Source organism: Aspergillus sclerotioniger, assembly GCF_003184525.1.
Source record: "Aspergillus sclerotioniger CBS 115572 chromosome Unknown BO94scaffold_27, whole genome shotgun sequence".
Taxonomy (NCBI): Eukaryota; Fungi; Ascomycota; class Eurotiomycetes; order Eurotiales; family Aspergillaceae; genus Aspergillus; species Aspergillus sclerotioniger.
Window position 1 is genome coordinate 207,864 of NW_020291017.1, and position 25,752 is coordinate 233,615.

At 51.1% G+C, this 25,752-nt stretch overlaps 10 protein-coding genes across 10 annotated transcripts; 5 read left to right on the top strand and 5 right to left on the bottom strand.

Moving 5' to 3' along the window:
- The first annotated feature begins 339 nt into the window (after positions 1-339).
- BO94DRAFT_200857 (uncharacterized protein) lies at positions 340-1,089 on the top strand. The gene has a single exon (XM_025606095.1). It carries the CDS (start codon positions 570-572, stop codon positions 1,038-1,040), a length of 471 nt encoding a protein of 156 aa, XP_025464211.1. The 5' UTR covers positions 340-569; the 3' UTR covers positions 1,041-1,089.
- Positions 1,090-1,620, bottom strand: BO94DRAFT_200858 (uncharacterized protein). Its single transcript, XM_025606096.1, has one exon. The coding sequence runs from the start codon at positions 1,406-1,408 to the stop codon at positions 1,139-1,141; it is 270 nt and encodes an 89-aa protein (XP_025464212.1). The 5' UTR covers positions 1,409-1,620; the 3' UTR covers positions 1,090-1,138.
- A 922-nt stretch (positions 1,621-2,542) lies between these two features.
- Positions 2,543-3,262, top strand: BO94DRAFT_538272 (uncharacterized protein). Its single transcript, XM_025612457.1, has one exon. The coding sequence runs from the start codon at positions 2,678-2,680 to the stop codon at positions 2,921-2,923; it is 246 nt and encodes an 81-aa protein (XP_025464213.1). The 5' UTR covers positions 2,543-2,677; the 3' UTR covers positions 2,924-3,262.
- Positions 3,263-5,490: 2,228 nt separating this feature from the next.
- Positions 5,491-5,938, top strand: BO94DRAFT_201120 (uncharacterized protein). Its single transcript, XM_025606099.1, has one exon. It carries the CDS (start codon positions 5,625-5,627, stop codon positions 5,904-5,906), a length of 282 nt encoding a protein of 93 aa, XP_025464214.1. The 5' UTR covers positions 5,491-5,624; the 3' UTR covers positions 5,907-5,938.
- Positions 5,939-6,621: 683 nt separating this feature from the next.
- BO94DRAFT_549189 (uncharacterized protein) lies at positions 6,622-7,066 on the top strand (the record flags this gene model as incomplete). The annotated part of the gene is made up of 2 exons (XM_025613433.1): positions 6,622-6,664; positions 6,714-7,066. The coding sequence occupies 2 exons, from the start codon at positions 6,622-6,624 to the stop codon at positions 7,064-7,066; spliced, it is 396 nt and encodes a 131-aa protein (XP_025464215.1).
- An 819-nt stretch (positions 7,067-7,885) lies between these two features.
- Positions 7,886-9,450, bottom strand: BO94DRAFT_473485 (casein kinase I; the record flags this gene model as incomplete). Its single annotated transcript, XM_025608479.1, has 5 exons — positions 7,886-8,466; positions 8,529-8,934; positions 8,991-9,139; positions 9,198-9,267; positions 9,322-9,450. 5 exons carry the CDS (start codon positions 9,448-9,450, stop codon positions 7,886-7,888), a joined length of 1,335 nt encoding a protein of 444 aa, XP_025464216.1.
- Positions 9,451-12,319: 2,869 nt separating this feature from the next.
- rtt106 (putative negative regulator of DNA transposition (Rtt106)) lies at positions 12,320-14,514 on the bottom strand. The gene is made up of 3 exons (XM_025612458.1): positions 13,833-14,514; positions 13,413-13,769; positions 12,320-13,350 (listed from the first exon to the last, which is right to left on the bottom strand). The coding sequence occupies exons 1-3, from the start codon at positions 14,368-14,370 to the stop codon at positions 12,764-12,766; spliced, it is 1,482 nt and encodes a 493-aa protein (XP_025464217.1). The 5' UTR covers positions 14,371-14,514; the 3' UTR covers positions 12,320-12,763.
- Positions 14,515-14,705: 191 nt separating this feature from the next.
- On the bottom strand, positions 14,706-16,349 carry BO94DRAFT_538277 (mitochondrial 54S ribosomal protein uL24m). The gene is made up of 2 exons (XM_025612459.1): positions 15,542-16,349; positions 14,706-15,481 (listed from the first exon to the last, which is right to left on the bottom strand). Exons 1-2 carry the CDS (start codon positions 15,956-15,958, stop codon positions 14,846-14,848), a joined length of 1,053 nt encoding a protein of 350 aa, XP_025464218.1. The 5' UTR covers positions 15,959-16,349; the 3' UTR covers positions 14,706-14,845.
- A 3,670-nt stretch (positions 16,350-20,019) lies between these two features.
- Positions 20,020-21,590, top strand: rho1 (Rho family GTPase RHO1). The gene is made up of 6 exons (XM_025606100.1): positions 20,020-20,151; positions 20,352-20,419; positions 20,504-20,531; positions 20,657-20,854; positions 20,964-21,098; positions 21,160-21,590. The coding sequence occupies exons 2-6, from the start codon at positions 20,352-20,354 to the stop codon at positions 21,310-21,312; spliced, it is 582 nt and encodes a 193-aa protein (XP_025464219.1). The 5' UTR covers positions 20,020-20,151; the 3' UTR covers positions 21,313-21,590.
- A 1,350-nt stretch (positions 21,591-22,940) lies between these two features.
- On the bottom strand, positions 22,941-25,698 carry BO94DRAFT_626980 (uncharacterized protein). The gene is made up of 4 exons (XM_025617384.1): positions 25,366-25,698; positions 25,217-25,310; positions 23,775-25,163; positions 22,941-23,720 (listed from the first exon to the last, which is right to left on the bottom strand). The coding sequence occupies exons 1-4, from the start codon at positions 25,608-25,610 to the stop codon at positions 22,986-22,988; spliced, it is 2,463 nt and encodes an 820-aa protein (XP_025464220.1). The 5' UTR covers positions 25,611-25,698; the 3' UTR covers positions 22,941-22,985.
- Positions 25,699-25,752: the final 54 nt, after the last annotated feature.

Consider the following 25,752-nt stretch of genomic DNA (forward strand, 5'->3'; position numbering starts at 1 on the left):
TGTCCAAGAGGGAGGTGGAAAATAAAACCGGCCGTTGTGGAGCCGGGCGCTTGTTTCTCTCTCTTGAATGACTCGGGGGCCGTCTGCCTTGGCTTTGTATGCCATCATTGCCCTAAGCCTCTGAAGTCTGAAGGGATTGTCGAGGCCGGTCGATCGATCGATCGATCCTCAATCAACAACCATCATGGATTGCAGTTGAAACAACCGAGTGGAGCGAGCAAAAATATGACAAGGGCAATGGGGGGGGGAATACAACAGCAACACAAAAAGCAGGGCGCGAAAGAGCGAGAACAAAAAGGAAAAAAAAAAAAGAATATAGAATAGTAAAAAAAAAGAAAAAGAAAATGGAGGGACCGATGTCGCTCACTCACCATGCGTCAATTGAATGCGACGTGCCGCAACAGAATATCTGTAGAAGGTGACCGGCAGCAAGGGGTGGTCGCCAAAACGCGCGTTCAATGCCAATATGACCCAACGGTGCAGCAGAAACGAGGATAAATCGCTCAGGGCTGATAAAAGATGATAGATAGCGGAGCTTATGTAGGTTGCAGGCAAGCGTAAGTTTATGTATGTCTGCGGTATTTGATGCTGGTGAAAGTGGTCAGACGCGCCCTCCAGCAGTAGGAGTAGGATCAAATAAAATTAGAAATCAAGATGCAAAACTCGTTAGACGCCCAGGAACCGGATCTCTTGCAGCTTTTGTATGGAGACGGCGTCTGAGTCCAATGCAAAGCTCTGCGCCAGTTGATTGCCTGATGTGGTTTGGGGTGGCAACTGGGCTCGTAAAAATAATAATATGCGGCAGTCTGGACTTGATTGCAGAAGGGATTCTACGGAATAGTAAGGACTTGGCTGCGGCGTACCTGTACCTGATCTTTCCGGTCACCGTAGCAGGTCGTGGATGTACTATGTACCAGGACAAGGCAAGATGGATTGCATTGACGCCCTGCCAATGCCAGACGAGGGAGCTGCCCAGGTGGTTGCTGGGATACATTAGCCCAGCCCCGATGTGTTGTCACATCCACCAGACACATGGCTAGAAGAACCTTGTCCAGTACACCGGAATGGCGACACAAAGAACATCTCCCTGGTCCGTTCGGAGTCCTCCGGGCATTGTCTTCATAGGTATGGAGTACTACTACCTATCTACTGTTAGATAGGTAGATAGACACCATGGTACCGCCCCCCGATACGATACGGAATACCAGCTGTACCAATCCGGAGTCGGAGAACAAGTCTCCGGCCAGCCCCTCGACTGGCAGTAATAATGAACTGATTCATGGCGCACGACGGCCTGACGGTGGTCGTGCAGAGCGGCCACCCCGCATTGATTGGCCAAGCTGACGCAGGATCTACAGGATGCCAAGCAGGCTGTGCAGCCCAAGGTAAGGGGAGGAAAGGGATACATTTGTGAGGGGGAAGATGTCCTTCCGAGCAGACAGACAGAGCTTGTAGGTAAGTAAGTAGTGGAGCGTTCGAACCTCTTGAAGAGGACGGAGCAGTATTCGAACGATTTCGAACCTACCTACCTACCATTACTTAGCTGCAGCGAGCATGCTGGTCGGCCGGTTTCAAAGTTCAAACACCTACCTATCTACCTAGTATCTACGGTGCAGCAGTACTAGTGGTGGGTGGATCTGCAAGCCGATTGGGGGGGGGGGGGGGGGGGTTTGCAGACAAAGAAACTCCAGTCTCCAGCATCGCTATTTAGTCCTGGGGCTAGCAACAACACTACTGGTCTCGCGGAGTCAATCGCGGAGTCAAGCTGCTTGAGTTATGGGGTAGTAGCGCCGTACTACGCTGGAATAGTCATAGCATGATAGCATGGGTACTTAGATAGGTAGTAGATACTAGATAGGTAGTGGTGTTAGAACTTAGACGATTAGACCATCGTGCTAACCGCCATTAGCTTTGAGTTTGAGCGCCCACTCCGATTATTACCCAGGACTCAGGAGGGCGTCAACCCCATCCACACCATGTGTAATGTCCAATCCTGGGGGCGGAACTGCTTGACGGCGTGGTATTACCAGTCCAGACCCTTGTCCGGACTCTGGAGGTAGTTGCCCTCCTTAAACGCGTCTGCAAGGGCCTGCAGGCATGCAGAGTGGGTGTATGTGTCACCGTGTGGTTGAGGGGAACACATCCTCCATCGTGATCGTGGGTTTAGTGCCAGATTTGGATATGATTCATCGTCGCAGCCGTTGTCGGGAGACCAGCCGACAAAGAATTTTGGTTTTTTGTTTTTTTTTTTAGTCTCTTGCATTTTCCAGAACACGAAGGAAGGCGCAAAGAAATTTCGAGGAATGCTGGTTTGCCCCAGTCGTGAACAGTGTACGGACTACGGAGTACTGTGTACTGTGTACTGTGTAAGGGAGACCAGCCCGACCCTTGCGACGTCCACTAATGAGATGGCACTGGGACCCGGGGGGCTTTTCGGCCCGCCCGTACACTGTCGAACTGGCCAGTCAGTACTAGTACCTACCTAGTAGCCACGCCGAAGAAACAGTGGCTTGTTGAGTGGGCCAGAAAGCAAGAAGGGTGTGTGTGGCATTATCATCAATTGGCTTATTCCCACAGAATTCCAGCCAGCCCCGGGGGTCCTCATAACGCCACGGATTGGTGGTACGACCCCACCCCACACATACACCCACGCACAACCAACCTCGCATTGAGGGGCATGGATGGGCCAATCCCGGAGGAAATCGCTGAGCAACGTGATTCCTGTTTGGGCCTGGCGCCTGGCACGCCGTGCTCACGAGGTGCAATGCTTTTCTTTATCTGGTGGACATGGACATGGACCGCCGAGAAGCTTGTTAGCGGCAGTGGAGATGGTCTTGCAAGACCTTGGCGCGAATGGGGGAATATCGTTGGATTTGTTGGATTTGTTGGAGTTGTTCTGTTCTCCTTCGCTTTACCCTGTTAGGCAAGTCCCCTCTGGCCTGCAGGTACTGTTCATACTTCATAGGTAGTAGTATATAAGTTATTACTAGCTATGCCTATAGGTAGTCTACTAGAGACTAAAATTGATCTGTGGCCTAGCTCTTAGGTGTCCTTCAGAGTGGCGTCGGGGTTAGTTCATTGCTCCTTGACTATGTTCTAGAATGGCATAGACACCGTTGCAGACTTGCAGGGGGGGTTGCGTGGATCGGATGTTGTCGTGCTACCTACTACCACTTGGTCCGGCTCAGCAGAAGGGGACTACGTCAGCACATGAAAGAAGCCATACAGAAGGTTCCATGGAGTGGCACGGCAGACGAAGACTCCAAGGGGCGTACAAGATCTGCGCCTCCTTGATATCGCCATCATCAACAATCCTAGCTTATAAATCTATACAGGGTGCAGAAGGGAGGGATTTTAGGTTACCGTCCATCGTTCAACAAGCCACACCTCAATCACGTCATGCGCCTGCTGTACGATTCCCGTTTGCAGATCATCAAGTATCCCACGGGCATCGGCCTTCAGGGTCGAGTGACACCTAGATACGACGCAGACTATGGTCCTGATAACTTTACTGCCTATCTGTTTGCCTACAGAGTACTGTGTACGTGCTGCATCATCTCGAACCCATCGTAGGGCAGTCATACCTGAGTCATGTTGACTAATTGGCTTTACTTATCAACGTTCATTGCCTGTCTTCATGTGCCACGGCGCAGTGCAGCCAGTGCCAGTCACATCAACTGATCAAACAACCCGGCTGTCAGTCGTTGACGCAGAAGTTTTTTTTTTTTCTTCTCTTTTCCTTTTTTCTTTGTGGATTCTAGATTGATCATGGAATGAACGATGGAAGGATTTTGCACAACGCCACTCTATAAATGTAACAGACCACACACATCACCCGAACAAGCGAAAGAAAGAAAGAAAGGGGGGAAGGGCAAAAAAAAAAACAAGAGTAGAAAATATTCCGCGATGAAGTGGCACAGCCATTGACTAAAGTGGCAGAATGCCCCGACTTGCTCCGTCCGGGCTGATGATAAGGCAGGTAGGGACCGACCGGACGAGAAGTAGATAGGATAGGAGAGAAGGAGGGAGTGGCAAAGCAGCTGAAGAGGCTTATCAAAGTGCTGAACTTACTCGTCAGGCTAGTGGCTCGCTACCATTTGTCTCCAGTTCGGGTCGTCTTATCAACCTTCGGCGACGCCATCGACATTCGGCAGACCAAAATTGAGCATCTTTGTTGTCCTGGTGGCGATTACCTAACCACATCTTCATTCCGCGGATGAGCGACGGTACCCGGCCCCTCCACAGGCTGTACTATAGTAGTAAGTACTAGTAGTATGTACTATGTACTACCTAACAAGGTTGGCGGCACCACCCGCACACCGAAACCTCCAAGGTAGAAACGGGGCTGATAGGGAAAGTCAGGTATCAAATATCAAATCCCAATGACTAAGTTCGCATCCTGTGTACTATGTAGGTATGGCCAGGCCAGCTAGCTACCACCAGAAACAGAAACTCAAACTCAATGTGCTGTTGAAGCTACGGAGTGCAGAGTATTTACTCGCAACAATGTGGGGATTCGTTCGCCTCACTTGTCAAGGTAAAGAGAGCTAGATAGCTTCCTTTTCCCATGCATAAGTAGGATGCGAACAAGGGCCACCTGCAGATGCACCTTTCAGAGCTAGATACCTACACCGTATACATAGTATCTACTATCTAGTACAGCAACTTGTCCAATTGACGCATCGTATTTCGCGCTCTGCCAAGGACCCGTCGACCACGTGTACGGCCTCAATTGCTAAGAAGCTCGAGACCGCCACGAAGCCACGTTTCGGCCAGCTGTCAATGTCATGGATGCTTGCCTGGCAGGTTCTTCGGTCGGTTTTCCTACGGAGTACATCGGTGGCTACTGGCTACTGGCTACTGGCTACTGGCTACTGGCTACTGGCTAGAGCCCTATGCCATCTTATTGTACCTACATCGTACTTCCTCCCTACATACTCTACATCCGGACGGGGTTCGGAGTCAACCGAGGGGACGACGAGCAGGTGGCTAGCTACCTAGTGATCTTGGGATCCTTGGAAGTTGGAATGATAGTCATCTCTGAATCTGAATCATCGTACTACATAGTAGTAACCTTCTCACTACGAGTACGAAGGGGACCTCCAATCCAGCTCCACAATTTCTCCGTGGTCGGCAATACACACTGCCGCAACGCCAGACGTGACGCGATCAGCCACCGCATGGAAGGGATCTCTGCAGTCCCGAGTCTGCAACCCCAGGGACTCCGGAGTAGTATAGAATTAATATGCCCTACTTACTACTCCATACTATGTATGTACATGGTGCAGTCGGATCATCATAGGGAGCCGGTGATATAGCTTGGCAATCAGCCCAACGACGGAGCCGAGAAGTGTGAAGAATGACGAAGTGGCCTGATGCCACTCGCAGCCAGGCTCCGTTAATCTGAAACCGCAAGTGGGAACTGCAACTCCGATTCGATTCCGGACCCGAATTGGCCCATCCCACTTTGGGTCTAGACCGGCGGTGGAGCTTGGCTGTTGGATGATGATGATGATGATAATAATAATTAATTGAATAGTACTATCCTATACAGTCTACTATAATACTACTGTACTACTATCTACTACTCCTTATGATCATCCCATCCGGACTCCCTCTGCAATATGACAGCATCCATTGCCGCCGATCTCACCACCCTATCTACCCCATCTCCTTATAGGTATCACTATGCACCTCATGCAAACATCCCAAGAAGGCAAACCCTCCCACATAATCCCTCCCCCAGGCCAAGCAGCCAAGACAAAATACAGAAGGAGACGAGAGTTACTCACCTATCTCATGCCATGCCATGCCATGCCATGCCAACCACCAACCCGTCACACCCATGGATCTTTAATCAACTCCTTCCCGACTGTGTCACATTCCTGTCTTGTCTAGCCCTATAGATTAAACACCAACAAACATCATGACATGACATGACATGACACCCAAACAACCAATAAATACCTCTACCAATCCTCCATATACCTCTTTGTATACCACGTAGTGAGTAGAACCACACACACACGCCGATACAAATAGTAAACTACAGTCTTACTACTACACACACCATCCCCGCTCCGCTTCTCCCATCTATTTAGTATCTCCATGTTAGCAAACACACCACGCTTATATAGTGCCAAGCAAACAGGCATCCCTCATCCCTCCTCACCCGCTTATTCTCCTCATTTGCATTCGCGCTCGGATCCCCCCCCGATCATCGATCATCCCGGGACGTGCTTCCAATGACAGCTCCCGGTTCTATTTCCTTCAGGGTTAGCTAGATAGCTAGCTCGTTGGCGCCGCGTGTGTGCGTGCGTGCGTGTGGCCCAGAGGGCTGATGTCGTGGCGTAAGTCGGACGGCGAGGATGCAGGGATCTCGTTTGATCTTGGCGAAGGTTAATAAATAACAGTCTTAATGGAATGGTAGGGATGTTCTGCTGCCCTATGGAGTTTGGAGACTGTGCGTTGGTTCTGATTGGTAGACGGTTCGTATTAGAGCTCTATCTATGAATTAGGTAGGAGAGAGAGGGAGGTCTGACCCCGGCCGGATTACTCTACGGATCCTGAGGTCGTCGTCGTTCAGCAGAAAGGATCAAGCCTGGACTCCAGTCCACAGGCATGGCCAACGCACACGCTCTTCCCCCCGTCACACCGCTTGAATGTATATAGCACCCATTGCAGACTGCGCAACGTAAACGCCTCGTACATAGTACATGGCCGCGGTTTACTGCTCACCCGGCAGTCACCCGCCCGACGCGGCCGAGCAGACGAAGAGAAAGATGAAAAAGAACCAGGTGCGTCTGGTGAATCAACTGTTTTTGGAACTGACAACGGCAAACAACATGATAGGGACAAGTACAAATCCAACAGAACACACGGCTACATCCGAATGATTCCTTGCAAATCCGTGTGGAAGCGACCCGACAGAGAGAAGATAGAGAAGAAAAGAAGAGAAAAAGGGGGGAAAGAAACAGCCACAGGCCGCTATCGCATGAACTCCTTGACCGATGGACTCATTGGTCCTGCACACGCATTCCACAAGGGCGCATATTCAAACATTTAGATGCTAAAAATGCTGTGTAAATCAGCGTCTGCCCGGACGACACGCGAGGACTTCCACCAAATGCCAAACGCCCTTCTGCCACATCATTAAAATTACCATCGAAAGAACCAGCCACAAAGGCCCGACGCAGTAGGAGGGCGGTAAATGTCAGCGGCGGGTCGAGGAGGAAAGGTAAGAGGTTCGAGGCACTGATCATGTACTCTGACACAAGACGGAACTCTAGTATTAAATGGCTCGTGCCGGGAATGCGGGACGAAGGAAATAAGAGGAAGAGAGGAAAGAAATGCAATGACACAAGCAGGACTGATCAGGTTCGCCGTTTTGAGCCGTAGCACCATAAAAGAGTGTTGAAGAGGACGAGGGTGATGATGAGAAAGACGAGGGAGAGTCGGTTCGATCGAAGGCCGACGCATTTCGAGCCGAGGGTGCCTTGGCGGATTAGAGATAGCGAAAGCAGGCGGGTGTGAGCCAGGTGCTCATGATCCGAGACCCATGGATGACACAAATAAGGAAAAGAACAATATATCCGCGCCCCCCAAAGCCCACACCGTGTTCACCGGCCAGCAGCAGCAGCAGCGTTGGCGAGCCCGAACACGTAAGATACAATGGGATGGGGAGAGTTCCCGGGTTATAACACAGTATAATCGCATGCTGCCTTTCAAACCTCCCAAGTATGTTGAAGACAAGAAATAACGAAAGAAAGTCGAGAAGCCAACATGACCAGGATATTATGTAGAATTACAATGATTCCACGCTCAGCCTTGTATCAACCTGGAAACCCGGATAAGTATGGGAGCCGGGACAGGTTCGGGTATTGAATCACCTACCGCAGCAAAGCGCTTTCATCAATTTCTGGACGAATGTGGGCTGCGGCTCATTGTTGCCCGGAGCACCTTGGCCTTGTTGGCTGTTCTTCGTCGGGTTCGTAGGGCTTCCCAGATGACCTGGGATGTTGGCGTTCGAGTTCTGAAACTGTGCTTGAGTCGACGCTGTCGGCGTGGCATCCAGGCCCCCGCTCTGACGCTTTGGCGGCATCCCGCCGGAGACGCTTGGCCGGTCGCGCGTCTTCCCAGCCCCGGGCTTGGCCGGAGATGGAGGCGGGGGCTGCGCGGCGTTTAAACGGTCGGCGGTCACGCCCGGCCGACTGCCGCGAAGCTGCTGTGCGTGAAGTTCCCGGGCAGATGTGTTGGGAAGGGCGTTATTGTGGAGATGCTGCTGAGACGAGTACGACTTGTACTCCCATCCTCTTCCGTTGTTGAGCTTCATCCAGTCATACTCTCCATCCTCGACGTCGCCAGCGTTCTTGAGAGCCTGTGTCAAGAGGTCCCGGAGATAGTCGTAGTCGGGGGTGTCCTCAAAACCGAGATTGCGAACGTAAGTTAGGTACTTCGTGAATTCTTCTAGAATCTCTGGTCAGCACGCTCTGGAGGCTGATGATGGACAAGACACAGTCAGTAATCACCTGGGAATCCATCGCACAAGTCCTTGATCGCGGTAGTCTGCTTCTTCTCTCCAATCTTTTCATACTTCTGCTTGTTGGTCGCGGCCTTGAGACCCTGCCAGGGAAGGCCACCTCTCAGGAAGTACAGGAAGACGTGTCCCAGAGCCTCGAGGTCATCACGTCGCGATTGTTCTCGTCCCAGATGGGTGTTGATACTCATGTAGCGGGCTGTGCCGGACAGCGACTTCCGCTCGCGATAAGGGATATGCTGCTTGGTCTTGGGATCTCTGTACTGCTTGGCCATGCCGAAATCAACAACGTGGATAACATTAGCAGCCTTGGTGTTCGGGCGACCAATAAGGAAGTTATCGGGCTTGATGTCACGATATATCAGGTTCTTCTCGTGGATCGTTTGGACTCGGGAAAGCTTTAATGCAAGTTAGGAAGAATAACACATCACCAATCAGCGATCGGGGTACTCACCATCTGCTTAGCGACCATAACAACTGTCTTGATCGAGAATCGTCGGTTGCAGTGATCGAAGAGGTCTTCAAGACTGGGGCCGAGCAAGTCGATGACCAGGATATTATGCAGACCCTCTTGCCCGAAGTAGTAGACATTGGGAATGCCAGCTGCAACCAGTCAGATCAAAGGCCCCTTTCCATACAATCGCCCTTGGGGTATACTCACGGCATCCGACCAGAATCTTGTATGTCCGATACTCATCGCGGAGTTGTGGTGCATCACTCTTGCGTGGTTCCTAGTACCATTAGTATGGCGAACCGCATACCCGTCCCATCGGAATTTCACGTACGAATTTGATCGCCACCTGCTGATTGTTCAACAGGTTCGTTCCCTCGAAGATCACACCGAACGATCCTTCGCCAATCTTCTTTCCCACTCGATAATGAACACCGACGACATTGGATGATGAGGATGCCATGATTGCCGAAGTCGGGGGGGGGAGGGGGGGGTGACGTCGAGAGACCGCAGACTTGACAAGAGGGGGTTAGGTTCAGGGGACTCGATCAACGGCGATTACACGTGAGACTAGCCTGACAAATCGGTCAGAATGGTCGACCAAGGGAACGAATGACCAAAGAAGCGGTACTAATGGTTGCTCTTGGGGAGAGGGAGGGAGGAGGCGACCGGGGTCTTACAGGAAGCCCGATGGTTATCAATGCGAACCATTCATGAAAAAGCACTCCAGCGTGTAGATATCACGGAACCCAGGACGGACAACGAATCGGAAGCCGCAGACAGCGAGTAGACAGCCGCTCGAACAATCGCACCGGTGAATTTTGAGGGGGACAATAGGGTGCACCCTTGGACGGCGTTGGCAAGAAGGGTGACGGGAGGGAAGAACAGGGTATTCCGGGGGGCCGGCAGCTTTGAGGGGGCTGCAGGCTGACAGTTAAGGGTGCGCTCGTCGGAAAGGGGACGAGGAATAAAATGTTCGGTTTTAGGAAAAGGAATTAATCGAGAAGGGGGGGAAGAAAAAAATAAGGAAGGAAAATTCCCCTACTACTGACCAACCGCGTGGCAGTACGACAAAACGCACTGGGCAGGCAGTGGTAGATGTAGAATTGAGGCGCCGACGAAGGAGACGGAGACAGGCGAGAGAGAGAAGGGAAAGAAGAGAGGAGGATTGGGGACGGGAGGGAGAAGTGGGTAGAGAGGACCTAGGTGAGCAGCGAACACGCCAGTGGCATGAACTGCAACTGCTACGACCTGCCTACGGGGAAGGAATAAAGGAAAAAAAGGAAAAATGAGGCGGAGAGCAGGAGGAGCAAAAGAAGAGGAAGAGGAGAGCAGAGGAGGGAGAGCGAGAGCAAGAGAGAGACGAGAGAGAGGCGATGGTTGGATGAGGCAGAGTTGGTCTGGTCTTGTCGGGTCTGGTCCTTCACTGGGTTTGGTCAGGTCATGACGGGACGGCCGTATGTATCGTCCCGATGACGCCCTTCAATGGGGCGCTCTGCCCGGTTTTCTTTCCGTACAGTAACATCGGGTATCTGGTATCGACTACGGAGTAGCGCAGGCCATTTGAGCCGGCGGAGGCCCCGTCGATAGGGGATGAAGGGCGGTAATCGGGAATACGGGTATGGTACCTGATTACACTGAGACATCCGGAGGGCGCCATGCATTCATCAGTCCTTCAATCCCACATACCTCCTAGATACCTACGAGTTCCTACTGTGTCTATCGAGGGATCATTCAGGTGACCCAGTGTTTATCTACAAGGATTGGGACTGTTGATCGAGGGCAAAAAAAGTTTGACTCTAAGATTGGGGCCAATGAAATCCAATCGCAGACCTCAATTGCGCTTATTTGCCTCCCAAATTTTATCCTCGACTCGGAATCGCCCTGGCCCAGGGACTCACTAGCGGCCTCTAGCGCTCAGCCTGTTGGGCGATGAACGGTTGAAAGCGGGCACTATCTACTAGACGCCAGCAGTGGGTTCTGGCCAGATGGAAGCCATGAAATTGAAGGGCTCTGCACCTATCTATCTTCTATAATTGATTCGGATTGTTGTCACTATGGTATGATTGTTACCTTGGTACCTTCGGTGCCACATGGGGCTGGCGGTGTTAAAGTTCCAACAACCCAAGGAGAACATGGAACCCCGGGGGTTCATGGTGTAAGGGATCCATCCATTCTGTGTCTGTGTCATTCGAATACCGCACATTGACCTCGAGGCTCCGTCAGTTACTACGGTGACTAACCAGGTCAGTTGTAACTAACTATACTTTCCTCAATAATACCCTTGGCCGTGGAATGATGGATGAAATGCCCGCATGGTCTAGCTGGTTTGAGCCTGGTATCGTAATGCCGGGTACCTGGCAGGGATATCATTTTACTCGGTATTACCTACCTGCTGAACTGAACCTGCCCGAGGGAGCTCTCAGACACATGCCGACAAACCTACCACCTAGTAGTATGGATCGTTTATCCGATCAGGAGTCCAATAAATCCAATTCCCATGGCAGCGTCCGCTCCTCGATCAGAATTCGAATCGGGACAGAATCACTTAGGTACCCAGGAGACCGAGGGGCCGCCCGCAGGATGGCGTAGTAAATAGTAGTCACCCTGAGGCAGACACTACTAAGTACTTACTCCGTACCATTTCCTTTCTACCAATAATGGCGAGGAATCGCAGCTGTCAACCCAGCTAAAACAACGCCCCGTAGCCGACGGTGACAGACTGTCAGCTCCTAACCGCTAACCACTCTAATCTGGCAACTAGTGAGGTACTGCGGACTGCTTAAGCCTTAAGTATGTGCTAGACGCTGCTGGAGGTACCTGCGCTGAGCTGGCACTGCCCCTGACCAGTCTGCAACCCAACTGGACGCTCAGGGCAACCAATCGAGCTACTTCAAATCGTACCTAGTAGTAGGTATTAGTAGTTACTACCACTACTAGTAGTAGGTATACTAGTAGGTAGGTACGGTATGGTGGTCGGTATGATACTGTACTGACCTGGTTCCTACCAATGACATACAAGTAAGTACCTGAGGCCCAGGAGGAGTCTACCCCACCCTTTCCAGAGTAGTCCCCCTTAGTGTTCTCATTATCGAGTTGTCTACGAGATTATTTCATTGGTAGGTTTCGGAGCGAATTTGGGGGCCCCGATAGTACAAGGGTGCTTCAGAACCCCCCAATTGGGAGGGGACGATGGATACAAGCCTTCTCGAAGGAGTAACCGGTCATCAGGGTCGGACTTGACTGAACTCATTGAAATTTGAAAGAACAGACCCCATGGAGCCTGGAGTGCAACTAGATACTAGAATACGCCGTGCAACCTGGCATCCGGCAATCCGTACTTAGGTAGGTGGCACATCCACCAGTGGCACCTCCATTTTAGACGCATCTGACACGTCCATGACCCACCGCCCACTGGATGCCTGTGCATGGATTTGTCCTTTTCCATTGGCTTGCAATGCTTGCCAAGTTGAAACGGACTCCATGCAGCCTTGAAACGGATCCTCGTCCCCAACCCAGTACATCAGACGTGGGAAGCCTCGTCAAACTCTACAGAACTACAGGCGCGTATGCTAGATAATGCGGGAGCATGGCCTGCCCTGAACTTTCCCCCAAAATTCATCCTTTTGAGGGGCCTGATGTAGTGTAACAGGCTGGTCACCAGTACAATGTCTTAGCCACGCGATTGTCGGATACACATCACCATACACAGAGTGTTGGTGTGACGGTAGCAGCAATCACCTATTCATACAACAACAGTCATAAAAGGCGGTCTCTCACAACTCCTCCGCAGGAACATCTTCGGCTTCACTGCCGAGTTCCTGTGCCACCAGGTCTCGGTCCTCTTCTCCCTCTTCTTCTTCGTCGTCCTCTTCCATGTCGCCCTCTTCATCCTGATCGTCATCGTCATCACTGCTAGAGCCGCTTCCGTCACTGTCGCTGTCGCTGCCAGGATCATAATCCTCCTCGTCCTCATCCTCTTGGTCTTCGAGCTCGCGTTGGGCTTTTTGTAGTTCACTTTCCCCTTCAGCGCCCCTTTCCTCATTGACAGCAGCAGCATCATCTTCTGCCTTAGCACCATTGACGTTGTATCGCTTTGCACGCCGCGCTTCAGCGAGGCTGGCATCCTGCAGACCATGTTTCTTGATATACTCATCAATTCCGGCAAAGTCTGCTTGGTCAATCATAGAAAACTCAAACTCCTGCGTCTCATCGCTTGACGTAGGTCGAGCCACGACGTTAAGGTTGAAGGTTCGCTGCAGCACAGACGTGTATGAAATTGAGTCAACGTTTTCGAAGGCAAAGAAGACCAATGGTTTCTTGAACCCGAAGAGTATTCCCGTAGAGAGAAGGAAAAGGTAACCTGCAGTAAGACATCAATTAGTTTTGAACCCTAGCGAAAGAGCATGATGCATATGACGATACCTTCTTTACTCCCGCGGAAGGCCTTGACGTGGTAGGCCTTCTCCCCCTTGCGATGAGCCTCGGGCATAGCGCTCACAAACTGTCGCTCATCCGGGCGCACAACCTTAGTCTGCGACAGATTGTCGTTCAACACTCGTTGAACAATTTTGTCCGTAGTCTCATCATTATTCGTTCCAAGCTGTTTCCCATCGCCTGAGAATGCCGCTTTGGGAGGGCCGTCGGCGACTGTCCACACAATGGCTTCGGGAGCAGTTACACCTTCCGGTGGTGAGTTAACTCCGTCCGCGTACTGGGGAATAATGCAGAAATTGAATTGTCGCTGATTCTTCTCGGGGACGGGAAGGCACAAGACATGCTCTATTCACATCCAACAAAACACTGTTAGCGTTGACCGGTCCCGACACCGCATCCTGGACTTACGTATCTTGTCCAATTGTATACCAAATTCCACCTCCTTCGAGGTCTGGTTCCTCGCCCGTAGGAACCCGTGGCCGGCGGTGACCTCAAGCGTTAGCTTCTTTCGCTGGGGAACAGCAAAGGAAACATCCTGCATGTAGAATAGCAGTGGTGTGTCGGCTTTCACATCGCCCGAGGACTGGGTATTTGTAGCATCTCCATTTTGTAGCTTCCGTTTCTTCAGAGCCGGGCCGTCGCTGACAACCTCCACAGGCCGAACGGGGCCGGTTGCAGTCCTGGCCAGCAGGCTGGAGGTATATTTAGCGATGTCTTCGAAAAGAGGTACATGTTGCGGGGTATGTGCTGTTTGTGGGATGGACGTCAGTTGGTCATTCTGACTATTGTATGGGGTTGTGAGGTTAATGTAGCTTGTCGTCCTGAGCGACCCGTACGCACCGATCGCATCGTAAACCCGTTTCTTGAGTGCTGGCTCGGCGGCAAAGGCGTCCTCAATGGCCGGAATCTTGGCCGGCACCGATGAGTTGATCGTGGCAAAAGCCATGCTGCGAGAGGTGACCACCCCAACAACACTCGGTATATATAATCAGTGGAAGTCAAGACGGTTGAGGTCGCATGGAAGAAAGAGTAGCTGAATTCGGGGATTGGGGGGGATGGACAGGCAGGAAAACGGGGACGCGGATCGGATGGATGAAGAAAGTAAGTAGGTAGCAAATGAAAGAGTAGCTGCAGACCTCCCCTGGCGGCCCTGTCGACCCGTGGGCGCGCGCATTCATAATCCCAAACGCAATTGGGGCAACGCAGTCCGCAAAGATTGGGCTCCGGTCGCTCCAACATCCAGTTCTCTTGTAATCGGGGGACCTACAAATCGGCGCAGGAGCAGATTGATCTTATACATTCATATTCTATGCTACAGTAGTATAATTGTGTACACCCAATTAAAAGAACTCGGAAAGAAAACAGAAAAGACCCAGGCTCACTCGCCCACTTCAGACACCATATGAGATTCCAGCAGGCAATTAGGCTTTCTTGGTCGCTTTCTGCTTCATGAAGTTCTCAATGAATCCGACCGTCTGATCATCCAGGATGAAGTTCCCCTCAGCATCCTTTCGTGCGTTCTGGCGCTCCTGCCTCTTGGCCTTGAGCATCTCCATAAATTCGCCCTTGGGTGTCAACAAAGACCGGCTTTGAAGATATTCCCTCCTGTAGTCCTCCATCTTCTTAGCTTCCACCCAGTCCACGTCGTGTCTCGTTCGGTACTTCGAGAATTTGTTGCGGAGCTCATCCAGGACGCTGGGAGGGAATGGGGCATAATGCAGCGACGGCATCCAGGTCGGCGTCTCGACCTCCATGCGGAGCGTATCCCACTCTTCGTCCTTCAACTCTGTGGGGTCACTTCGGGGCCATGGGATCTCGATGTCTTCACCGGCGATATATCTGGTGTGTCGGGGAGTATCGGTACCGTATGCCCGTTCGAGGAAAGGTTCCCCTCCGCGAACATGTTCGACCAATACATCTCGCGTTGAGCCGGTATCCGGATCATCGAGAGCGACGACGAGGCGGACGTCGTCAATGGATAGAGGGATGCTGACTGACTGGAAGGGAGTCGAGTTTCCATACTGTTCGTTCAGCCAGTCGGGAAAGTGCACATCGGCCTGTTGAGAACCAAGAGTCAGTAGATGGAACGAGAGTCACTCCACAGGCAGGAGGCATACCATGTTGAGATCCTTAACCACAACGGTTTCGGTGCTCGCATCCACCCGAGTCACCTCGTTGATCTTGCCCTTGTCCTTTCCCTTCATGATGCATACCCGGTCACCGGGGGCAATGTTGATGTATTTCCTCCGCAGGTGCTCGGGGACGGACGGAGGGTTCATTGCCTGTGGGCTCAAAGCGCCGAATTGCCTTCCTTCAAGACCAGCATCGCGCTGGGGCGCCAAGGGCCCACGCAGCCAGTCCTCGCGGCGTCGCTGTCTCTCCGCGCGGAGGTTATCGATCTCCAGACGATTATAGGCAAACCGCTGCCTTAGAGTGTCCTTGAGGTCCTCGCGTTGAGCTGATTTGGTCGCTCGGATAACTTTCCGCTGGGCCTGGTTCCGCGCCAGGGCGGTCCTTCGAATGACCTTCTGCATCTTGGATACTGCGGTACCAGCAATGGCCGACTGTTCCCGCGGAATCACCAGAAGGCCTGGGGAGATGCTCGGGAGGGAAAATTGCGGCCCTGGCTCGCGCACGTGACTTGAACTATGAAGAGCCAATGGGGAACCATGCTTCGGAACTATGCACCACGCTGAACCAAAACCAACATGACCTCTACTGGGACTGTGTCATCTTTCCACTACCTTGGAGCTTTTCATAATTTCTCAGGGACAATTCATTCTTTAAGCCATCAATCAATCAGGGGTGTTCCTAGTAGCAGCCGCTCCTAAGGAAATCAGGCCATGGTGATGGAGCCTCAACGTGTGCCTGCATGGTTGATAAGTTCCTGTGATCAAAATGGTGTAGTATCTAGGTGAACTGATGTCCAGACTTTAATATAATGGGGTATAAATTTTGATAGCTCCCTGTGTAACTATATATCCATAACTTATAGAATGTTCCGGTATGTTCTCCCAGAATGATTACATTGCTAATCCTATGTAGGAGGTATAGTTATTTATACGGTGCGTTCGTGTTGAGCAATACTATTAAGAATACCTTGAGTTCTATTGATGGGGCTGTAAGTATACTTATAGAAGCTGAGGGAACCCAACCTGTTCTGCAAATCCCTGTACTTTAACTTAATGTTGTGAAGCAGTGCAGCACCTGTAGATCGATTGCAGTAAAACATAATGATATCCCTTATGGAAGTAAGTGAAATGCGCCATCTTCGTTCTGAGTAGATGATATAGATATGGCACAGCATCACTACACTGCACTGCATGGGTTTTAATGTTATCAGCCTATCTTGTGTATCAAGAAAGCAAAGGGTATGGGCATTAAAATAAAATAGATCATCTTGATTTCTAGGCAATATTGTAGATGAGAGATCAGCATGATCTCCAATAACTTTAGCCACCTCTGCTGAATCATGATAGATGACTCAGGGGACTTTGGGAAGGTAATTAAGTGACACTTTATAAGCTCAGACCTCCAGAACATGGCAGGAATCCTTATATAGGCATAATGAAGGTAGTTATCTGTTTCCAAGCAGCCGTGAGGAGCAGGCAATAATGTACTGTTTCTAGCATCTAGCAGGTACATGCTTAGTATCCTAGCCTGATTTGGTTGAGTGTCAGTGAGCCAACGCAGGGACCTCCGGCATGATGACTTGTTTCATAAGGTACAAGGTTTTTCGTTCCTCTGAGGAGCACAACATACGGATAAGTTACCTCAGGTAGCATTCACGCCCATCACAATAGTAATATAAATTCGTACCCCTCGACGTCAATCCATAGTTTATGGATGATAGTGGGTTTTGTTGCAATAGAGCTACGGCAAGACAGAGGTCAACGGACCTATGTACCTACCTGGCTTAGCATGAGGCTGGCGTCCCCGGTTGTGTCTGACCACTGCCGAAAGTTTCAGTCCGCCATTGGGGTTGAAGCAGCATCTGACAATGTCGGTAAGCAGGTTCGGTCAGACAGAACAACAGCCTGCCAAGCTGGCCTTGTAAAGGAATGGACCAACAACCGTGAGTTATTGGGAGGAGAAACTGACTCATAGAGCAGAGAGAATAATGTAGTTACCCCATCGGCGCACGAAGACTGCCCTCTTACTGCACCTGGACCTGCAAGGCTTTGCCAGGTTATCTATGGCTGTCTTTCCCGCAGGATTAAAGTCGGAGGGTGCGGAAGGCCTCTCTCCGTATGAGTAGGTAGACCGTCTCGGCCGCGGGCTCGCAGAGTCAATCTTCGTACCTCCGCATACAAATCGCCAATCACGCCGTTTGCTAGGTCTCAAGCGCGGACACGACCACTTCACTTGACTTCTGGCTATGTCGATTGGCGCAAATACGCTCCGTTATCCTCTTTACCTTGTGTGTATCATCATATCATGGCCTACTTAAGGCCCCGGAAAATAAGGAGTTGCCTGGTTCCAGTCGATGATGACGTTTGCATTGGAGAAATCGACAGCCCGACCATGTTGGGTAAGAAGCATGGCCGATCAATTGCACCGCCACGTATCTTTTGCTGTCGGTAGATAATTGAAGGAAGCGTCCATGGAACCCCTGGCCGATCTGGGAAAATTACTCATACCGCAGCAGAGGTACGTAGGTACCTTGATACTTACCTTTCAGGCTCAGTATAATCTCCCTCGGAAGGTCCGACAGGTGCCGAGTCGATGGTCTGTCTGTCATTCCTCTCTAAAAACGGAGTAACTAATTCCTAATTTATTCCAGCCTTCCCCAGTCATGCCTAATACCCAATTACTTATGCTGGCGATGAGCTGACGAATGATAATCTGACCGGTGTCTAGCTGGGCTTGATCATCAATGCAGACAGTACTGTGTGTCCATTAACTTATGAGTCTCAGACCGTCGGGGCCTCCGCAATGGAGCGAATCAGCATGGAGATAGATAGCGAACTGCAGGGTCGCCGTCCTTGGCTACTAGATAGGCTACTAGGTACTCCGTAGATACAATCCTCTAGACATCTCTCTAATACAGTCAACTTCAGCTGCAGGGTATGATGTTATCTTTTTGGACAAAGTGTTCTGTTTGTAGTGTAGCACAGTGTCACTCGATCTGCATACGAGGTGAATCAAGCGGGGTTGCCTGTCCCAAGAAGTAGAACGGCAAATCAATGAACCACTTGGCCTCCAAAAAACTTATGTATGGAGTATATATGTGCTACAGAATCCAGACCTAGACTTCATTACCCTGTTGTCTACCTAGATAGCGCACAGGATCGAGGAAATAACAGCCTACCTACTCCGGACTAAGAGTACTACCTAGACAACCAGGGGCCACCGCCAATTATCAGAAGTATAGAGCCACACCCGACAACTCCGAGTCTCCGGGGCGCCCACAAGCTTCTAGGCTCTCCCAGACTATGGCGACGGTAACTACTCCGTATGGTGTCGCCGGACTTTCTTGTATTGCAGCTCTAGAACGGGGTTTACTATCCAGAACCAAATCGACCATGGCCTGGAATTCTGTGTGTCCCTTGAGACTGTTTATCATTCGACACCATCCAGCTCTTTCGGGGGAAAACCACAGTGTCAAGGCAACGCGACCGCCAACTTCTGCCCTGGAGCCGAAACGGACCGGATAAGCTGGGTCTAAAATAGGAAAGGAGCTCGACCTCGGGGGAAGAGAGATTGAACCTTTTCTGGCCTGAATGCCTGAGAAATACATAGTTGTAAACACGGCCCAGGAAAATACGTAAGCGGTATTGGTACCGTTTATGATTCTTACCATACTCTGTCACTTAACCTTCAGCCACGGTGGCTTTGACGGGAATGAAGGCAAACCAACTAGGCAGCTAAGTAAGCAGCATCATTGCACGTAGTAGGACCTTGGTCACGAGCGAAGCAAAAGGAGGTAGAGAAAAGGAGACGATACTCCGTCTAAATGGAGCAAAGAGGTCTGGCAAGGTTTACCAACCAGCCCCATCTGGTTGGCTCTGCTGGGTGTTTCCAATGGGGTAGATACGAGCCATTCGGATTGTATCTGAGTATCTACGTACCGTATCAACAATGTAGGAAACTGGCAAGCAGATCACGTCACTCCCAGGTATACCCAATACTTGTGAAGGGAAAAGGATCGAATGGGGCAAATGGAAAAAAAAAAAAAAATAAAAGGGAGGGAAATAATCTTTGAGATGAAATAAATGAAATGAAAAGAAAAGAAATAGCATTGATTCACAGCCACATAGGTAGCTTTTTTTTCACCCCGATGGGGCTGGGCCGAATGTCGCTTGCCAACCGTTTCAGCCCTTCTAATCTTGGTTGGTCTGGTTCCTTAGTCAACCTGGGAGCAGGGGAGGGAGCCTCAGCAACTCACCTGAAAGGACGGGGAAGAACCTCGCCCAAACCAAGGAGCCAAAAGCCAGCCCTGGGGCCAACCGCCGATAACTGACCCATACGCAGCAGCAGCAGCAGCAGCAGCAGCAGCAAGCACTCAGCATTGTCTCTCTCTATCAACCCTCCTTCTTCCTCTCCTCCCCTTCTTCTTCTTCTTCTTCCTGTCTTCCTGGGGCCTTTTCCACCACCCTAGTTTCTTCTCGTAAACTCTTTCTTGTCTTTTGGGTTTATTCCTGGAAACTCTTGGCTCGCCCATTCACCTGGCCCTGCCCTCCCTGAATATTTTAGCCCGCGCCCGTTGCGCCTACTCCCCTGCACCGTACGTGATAACCCTTTTCCTCGGGCGCCTGACTTGTCCCTTTCTCTACCCTCAACTTCCCCCATCCAACCCCCATCCATCCGCTCCTGCAACAGCTTCTCTTCTCGCTCGCTGTCGTTGGCCACTCCTTCCCTCCCATCTTTTATTTCTAGCCGTCTTATTTTCCTCTGCATCCTTTGCTAATCGTCCACGCTCGCAAGATGGCTGAAATCCGCCGCAAGCTTGTCATCGTTGGTGACGGTGCCTGTGGTAAGACTTGTCTGTTGATGTGAGTCTCTTCCTCCCCCTCCCCTTCCTCATTCTACGTCTGGTAGGGAACCCAACAGTGTACTGACTCCTCTTTCGCAACCAGTGTCTTCTCCAAGGGCACCTTCCCTGAGGTTAGCATCCACCAACCCTCCTTACATGATCCCTGATACCGTTGCACCATGCTCGCCCCGAGATATCTGGCCAGCCTTTCAGTCAAGTACATCGGCCCCGTTAAGCTGACCGAGATACGTCTTAGGTCTACGTCCCCACCGTGTTCGAAAACTACGTCGCCGATGTCGAGGTCGATGGAAAGCATGTTGAGCTCGCTCTTTGGGATACGGCTGGTCAGGAAGATTATGACCGTCTCCGTCCTCTCTCATACCCTGACTCCCATGTCATCCTGATTTGCTTCGCCGTTGACTCCCCTGACTCTCTCGACAACGTTCAGGAGAAGGTTAGTTTATCGCCACATCCCCGGCCTCCTCAGCGGGCGCATGGACGAGGATAGAGATCATCCTTCTGTTAAGGAGATGTGCCGTTTGGATCACTAACATGTTTAACAGTGGATTTCCGAGGTCCTCCATTTCTGCCAGGGCCTCCCTATCATCCTTGTCGGATGCAAGATGGATCTTCGTCACGACCCCAAGACCATCGAAGAACTTCACAAGACCTCCCAGAAGCCGGTTACCCCTGAGCAGGTATGTGACTCCAGCCGATGTCTGCATGCAATCCCTTGAATGACGGCTAATGTGCGATTAGGGTGAGGAGGTTCGCAAGAAGATCGGTGCTTACAAGTACCTCGAGTGCTCTGCGCGCACCAACGAGGGTGTCCGTGAGGTCTTCGAGGCTGCCACCCGGGCTGCGCTCTTGACCAAGACCCACAAGAGCAAGAAGAAGTGCACTATCCTGTAAACTAGTTTTCTCTCCTTCGCAAAAGGTCTGTTTCATGCGGAGATTATATGAACGGATAAGCGTCTCGAACATTTGGTCTTATTATCTATTAAGAGGGGGTTATTCCGTTGGCGTGTTCCAAGATGTGCCCGGATGCGAGTGTGGATAATGTTCAATCACGGGCACATGAGCTTCATGGGATTATCTGGCTATGCAGTTGGTCGACTTTCTTATTTTGCAGACTTGATTTGATTTTCTAGGGAGGCGTTGTCTTCATAACCTTGTGGGTTTTCTTATCTGTTTCAGCTCTCCATAGGCGCCTACGGGGCGGTTCTCGATCACTGGCAAGAAGGGCGCCAGGTTGCTTCGGGAGCAGACGTCCTCACTACCTCGAGTAGTGCATATCGGAATTGAGCAACTGCGGATTGTGTCCATCTCGCGTGCGTCCCATCAGTCAATTCTTTCGGAAAGGTCTGGTCAAGAAAGCCGGGAATCAGCGATTCCTGCTCCTTCGGATTTCCCCCAGCACAGTCTTATCACCATTTCTGTTTCCCCTGTTTCGGTTAAAGAGAATGCATGGAATTGTCGTTGGCTTGGTTTCTCCTCCATGTCCTGCAGTTAATCCAGTCACCCTGCTCTGCATGTCTATGTCCTACGCAGCGGTCGACCAGCAGACATGAGGAATATCTAGTACGCCTATTAGGTTGCTGTCTAATAATTCACTTTGTCCCTGCGTATATGCTACGTATTTGACTTCCCAGAAGTACCCTCGCATATAGCATCCAATGCAGCTTGTCAAATTACAGTTTTCGCGGGGTGGTACGTATACTTCCCGAAAATAGCAAACCCCATGGTGAGTGACAGCCAGCAGAAGGGGGGGGCAGCAGGTCCAGGGGATGCATTCACTGATAGTGTCTATTGATAGTAACACTAGCCGAACTAGATAGGAGAGACGTAAGTCACCACTGCTTTGATCCTACTAATCCCACCTATTTATGGAAAATCCCATAGCATAGATACGTCCGACCGAACAGAATTGGCATCTTTTGAATATCTATAAAAAAAGAAACTTACTTACGTGGACAATGGCGACCAAATGGCTTTACTTGCTGCCTATATGTGTAAGTATGTAAATATGTAACGACTTCTTACATACGGCTTGTATGGTATTGGGTAAGTATCCAGGGGCACGCACTCTGCCCCTTAGAAAAGCTATCTAGAATCCCGCGATGGTTCAAAAGATAATTGATTGGCTCACCGTGTGGGGTCTTATATTAACTATGGGAGTATCTAGTTGTATGTATCTATACGTGTGTCACTTATTTTTGTGGTTGTTTGTTGGTTTAGTTGAAATTCTACTGTTTGGTTCGTATAGTTCATGTTGGTGGGTTAGGAGTTTGTATATCCACTAGTTCTTACTTAGTACTAGGAGTTATCCGGGAAAGGTGTCGTCGGTTTAATGGGCGACAAGTAGCACTGTGCACGGTTATATATGATCGGCTAGTGACCTGATGATATTAGCGTATATCGAGGATTGGGGGGAGTTATTTACTTGTGGTGTTGGTGTGGTCTTCGTTGGGTGCAGTCTTGCTTACTGTCTTGTTCATGTCGTTGGTAGTATGATTTTTGAGCTTAGAAGAAGTAGAAAACTTGCAAATGGTATGATCTTCTATACTGGTCACATATATGTCACATCATCTATTCAAACTGAGCAGATTCTCAATATATCGTCTTGCGTCCAGGCCCAGCCCTTCAACAAGTTTCCCTGGTCCTGTGTCAGTGCGCGACGCCTGTAACCCGGGGGATGAAGCCCCGCCCAGATCACGGAAGAACCGAGTGCCGCTACTGCTGCGTGCATGTCCAGACGGGGAGACGGAGTCACTTGATCTGCGGATGAGAAATGCTTCCTGGTGGGCATCGGTGGTGTGGATGCTGGCGTTGGAGTTCGTGCTTTCTTGATCTTGTCGAGGGGGTTCGGACATTCGGATCCAGACAATCCACCAGCCGCGGCTGGTCTTGCAGGTCCTTTCGACCTCCAGGGGTCGGGAGCGGGTTTCGAGGTGGGTGCTTAAGAGTCGGTGGTGGATATTGAGGCTCTCAACTCGAGACCATGGGTGTGTGGCCGGATCCCGGGGCTCGTTGATGGAGTACCCAAGGTCTGGTATGTTCGGGATCGAGGAACGGATTGTCAAGTTAGTCTGGTCATAGACTAAGTTGTAGACTGGCTGACTCTTGCCGGAGAATCGCTTGTTGATGTCGAGAGCATTGTCAGACATGGCAATGCGCATGGCTGCTGTGATGGGTGAAGTTGAGTTGCTGAGGGGCTTGTGGAGTGGGCTTAATTGGTGGCTGATGCTGTAGTATAACGACGAGTCGGACAGAGCCGGTGCTGAGGGATCGAACAGAAATGTGTACATGAATGGTTGATGCTATAACATCGTTAGCGCCTACGGTATAACCAGGAACTATAGAAGAGGGCATACTATGTAAACCACTGCTTGCAGTTTTACCGAGCCTTGAACACGACTGAGATTAGCCATGGACAGCCCAATCGCGCGCGTGAATCCCCTACCTGTTGGATTCTGTTCCGAGAGTTCTGCTAAATGAACATGCAATACTCTTTGCTTGATAATATCCTTTGATACGCCGGCTTGGTCATCCGTTATACCAGCCCATTCCTGTGTGTTCTTGCCTTGATCGTCAGTATCAGAATGCAAGCCAATGAGAAATCTCCCATGATTCTGAGGCTTTCTGCTATCGTTGGACTGGGGCATGTCTTCGTCCATGGTCTCCTGGGCATCCGCGGGTGAGTCCGTCTGTTTACTTGGAGAGGGCGGCCTGTCTCCTCGTTTTAACGCTTCGGCTCGAGGGTGTGGACTGGCTGTTCCAGAAGAAAGCCCCCAGGATGAGCCATAGCCAAGCGTAAGATACTTCACAAACGTCTCGGTTCTGAAGCCTATCCAATCACTCCCGCGATCACTTCTTGCCGGGGAGCTCTCGCCACTCGTATGTGGACTCGACTCTTGTGGAGCCTGCGAAGACTCGGCGGTTCCTATCACGAGGGGAGGTGGTATACCTGGAGAGAACGGGCGATCGGGAGCTGCAGCCTGATGGCCTGTCATGGAAGCAGGTTGCTTACTGGAATCTCTTCCAGCCAATCTGCCACGTTGCTTCCTTCGCCGCTTTCGACGCCGTGATGAGGTTGGGTCTTCGCCCACTCCGTATGCGTCGATGCCATATCTATAGATCGATTCCATCCAATGAGAGATTCGCAGCAGGGATGGTCTTGAGACTGCCCCTACACCTGAGAATACGACCCCATCTGCAGGCCTAGGACAGGCTCCTAAGCCGAGCCATTGGTCCTCATCGGTGCCTCTGGCCAGTGGATCCCAAGGCCTGTTTCCTGCTGCTAGGTTCTCAATAGGTGGGCGAGGGTCACCAAATCGAGAGACAACCAAGTCTAGTAGGCCCTCTGTCCGAGCGACAAAGTCCTCCAGAACTTCTCTCTCTCCGCTTCCCCACTCTTCTTCGCCAACGCCGATGCCAAGTTCGCCTCCAGCAGAGAGCTTGATGCCGTTATATATGTCAACAGCGGGGTTTCCGCTCAGCAGGACCTCCCAGCTCCACGCGAACCTCCACCAGAAATTGTCGATAAGACCACAAAATGTGGGCCTGTCCACACGACTGTATAGGGCGTCGAGTGTAGTATCCTGGTGAAGGAGGAAGGCAGAGTGGGCTCGACGCAGCTGCTGTATCAGGAGGTGAGGAGGGGACATCTCCCTAGAAGAATAGCCAAAAGAAGGAGCTGAAGCATCGCGCTGGGAAGAAGATACGCTAGCTGGATCGAGTGGGAGGCGAGTTAGGTCGATAGACTGTAACAAGCTCAGTAGCTATCGATGGCACGCCCTGGCACAGGGCCACCTACGGCTTGGATCCACCAGTCCTTCTCCAACTCGTGTGATATAATCTGCGACTTCTCGGTTTCGACATAGTCCACTGCTTTCCCTTGTGAAAAGTTCCTAGGTGCCCAGTTCAGCACGGATAGAGGTACAGTGGTTGTATAGCGATTCCCACCTGGCGAAGCCAACCATGCCCTGGGCCAATCCTATCTGGCGCAACCTCTCATTCCACTGATCCTTGGAATCCTGGTCACCATCTCCCACCACCGAACCTTCACGTCGGCGCGATCGAGCCGACCTAGATGTGTAGAAGACGACCTGGTCGCGGATTGTTTCGTCGGTCGGACCAAGACGGGGGTTGTATATGGCAAGGAACGACAGTTGCGCGGGAATCACCGAAGCCGGATCGTTCTCCGGCATTGCACCATGGACCCGTGAGCTCGGGCTCACGGTGAAGCAGCGCAGTTGTCGAAGGGACAATTCATCGTCGCCGGTTGAGCTGGAGTGGGCGGCGGTGACATCACGTGGTGGAGGTGGGAGGTCGGCGAACTTGCCGGAGCGT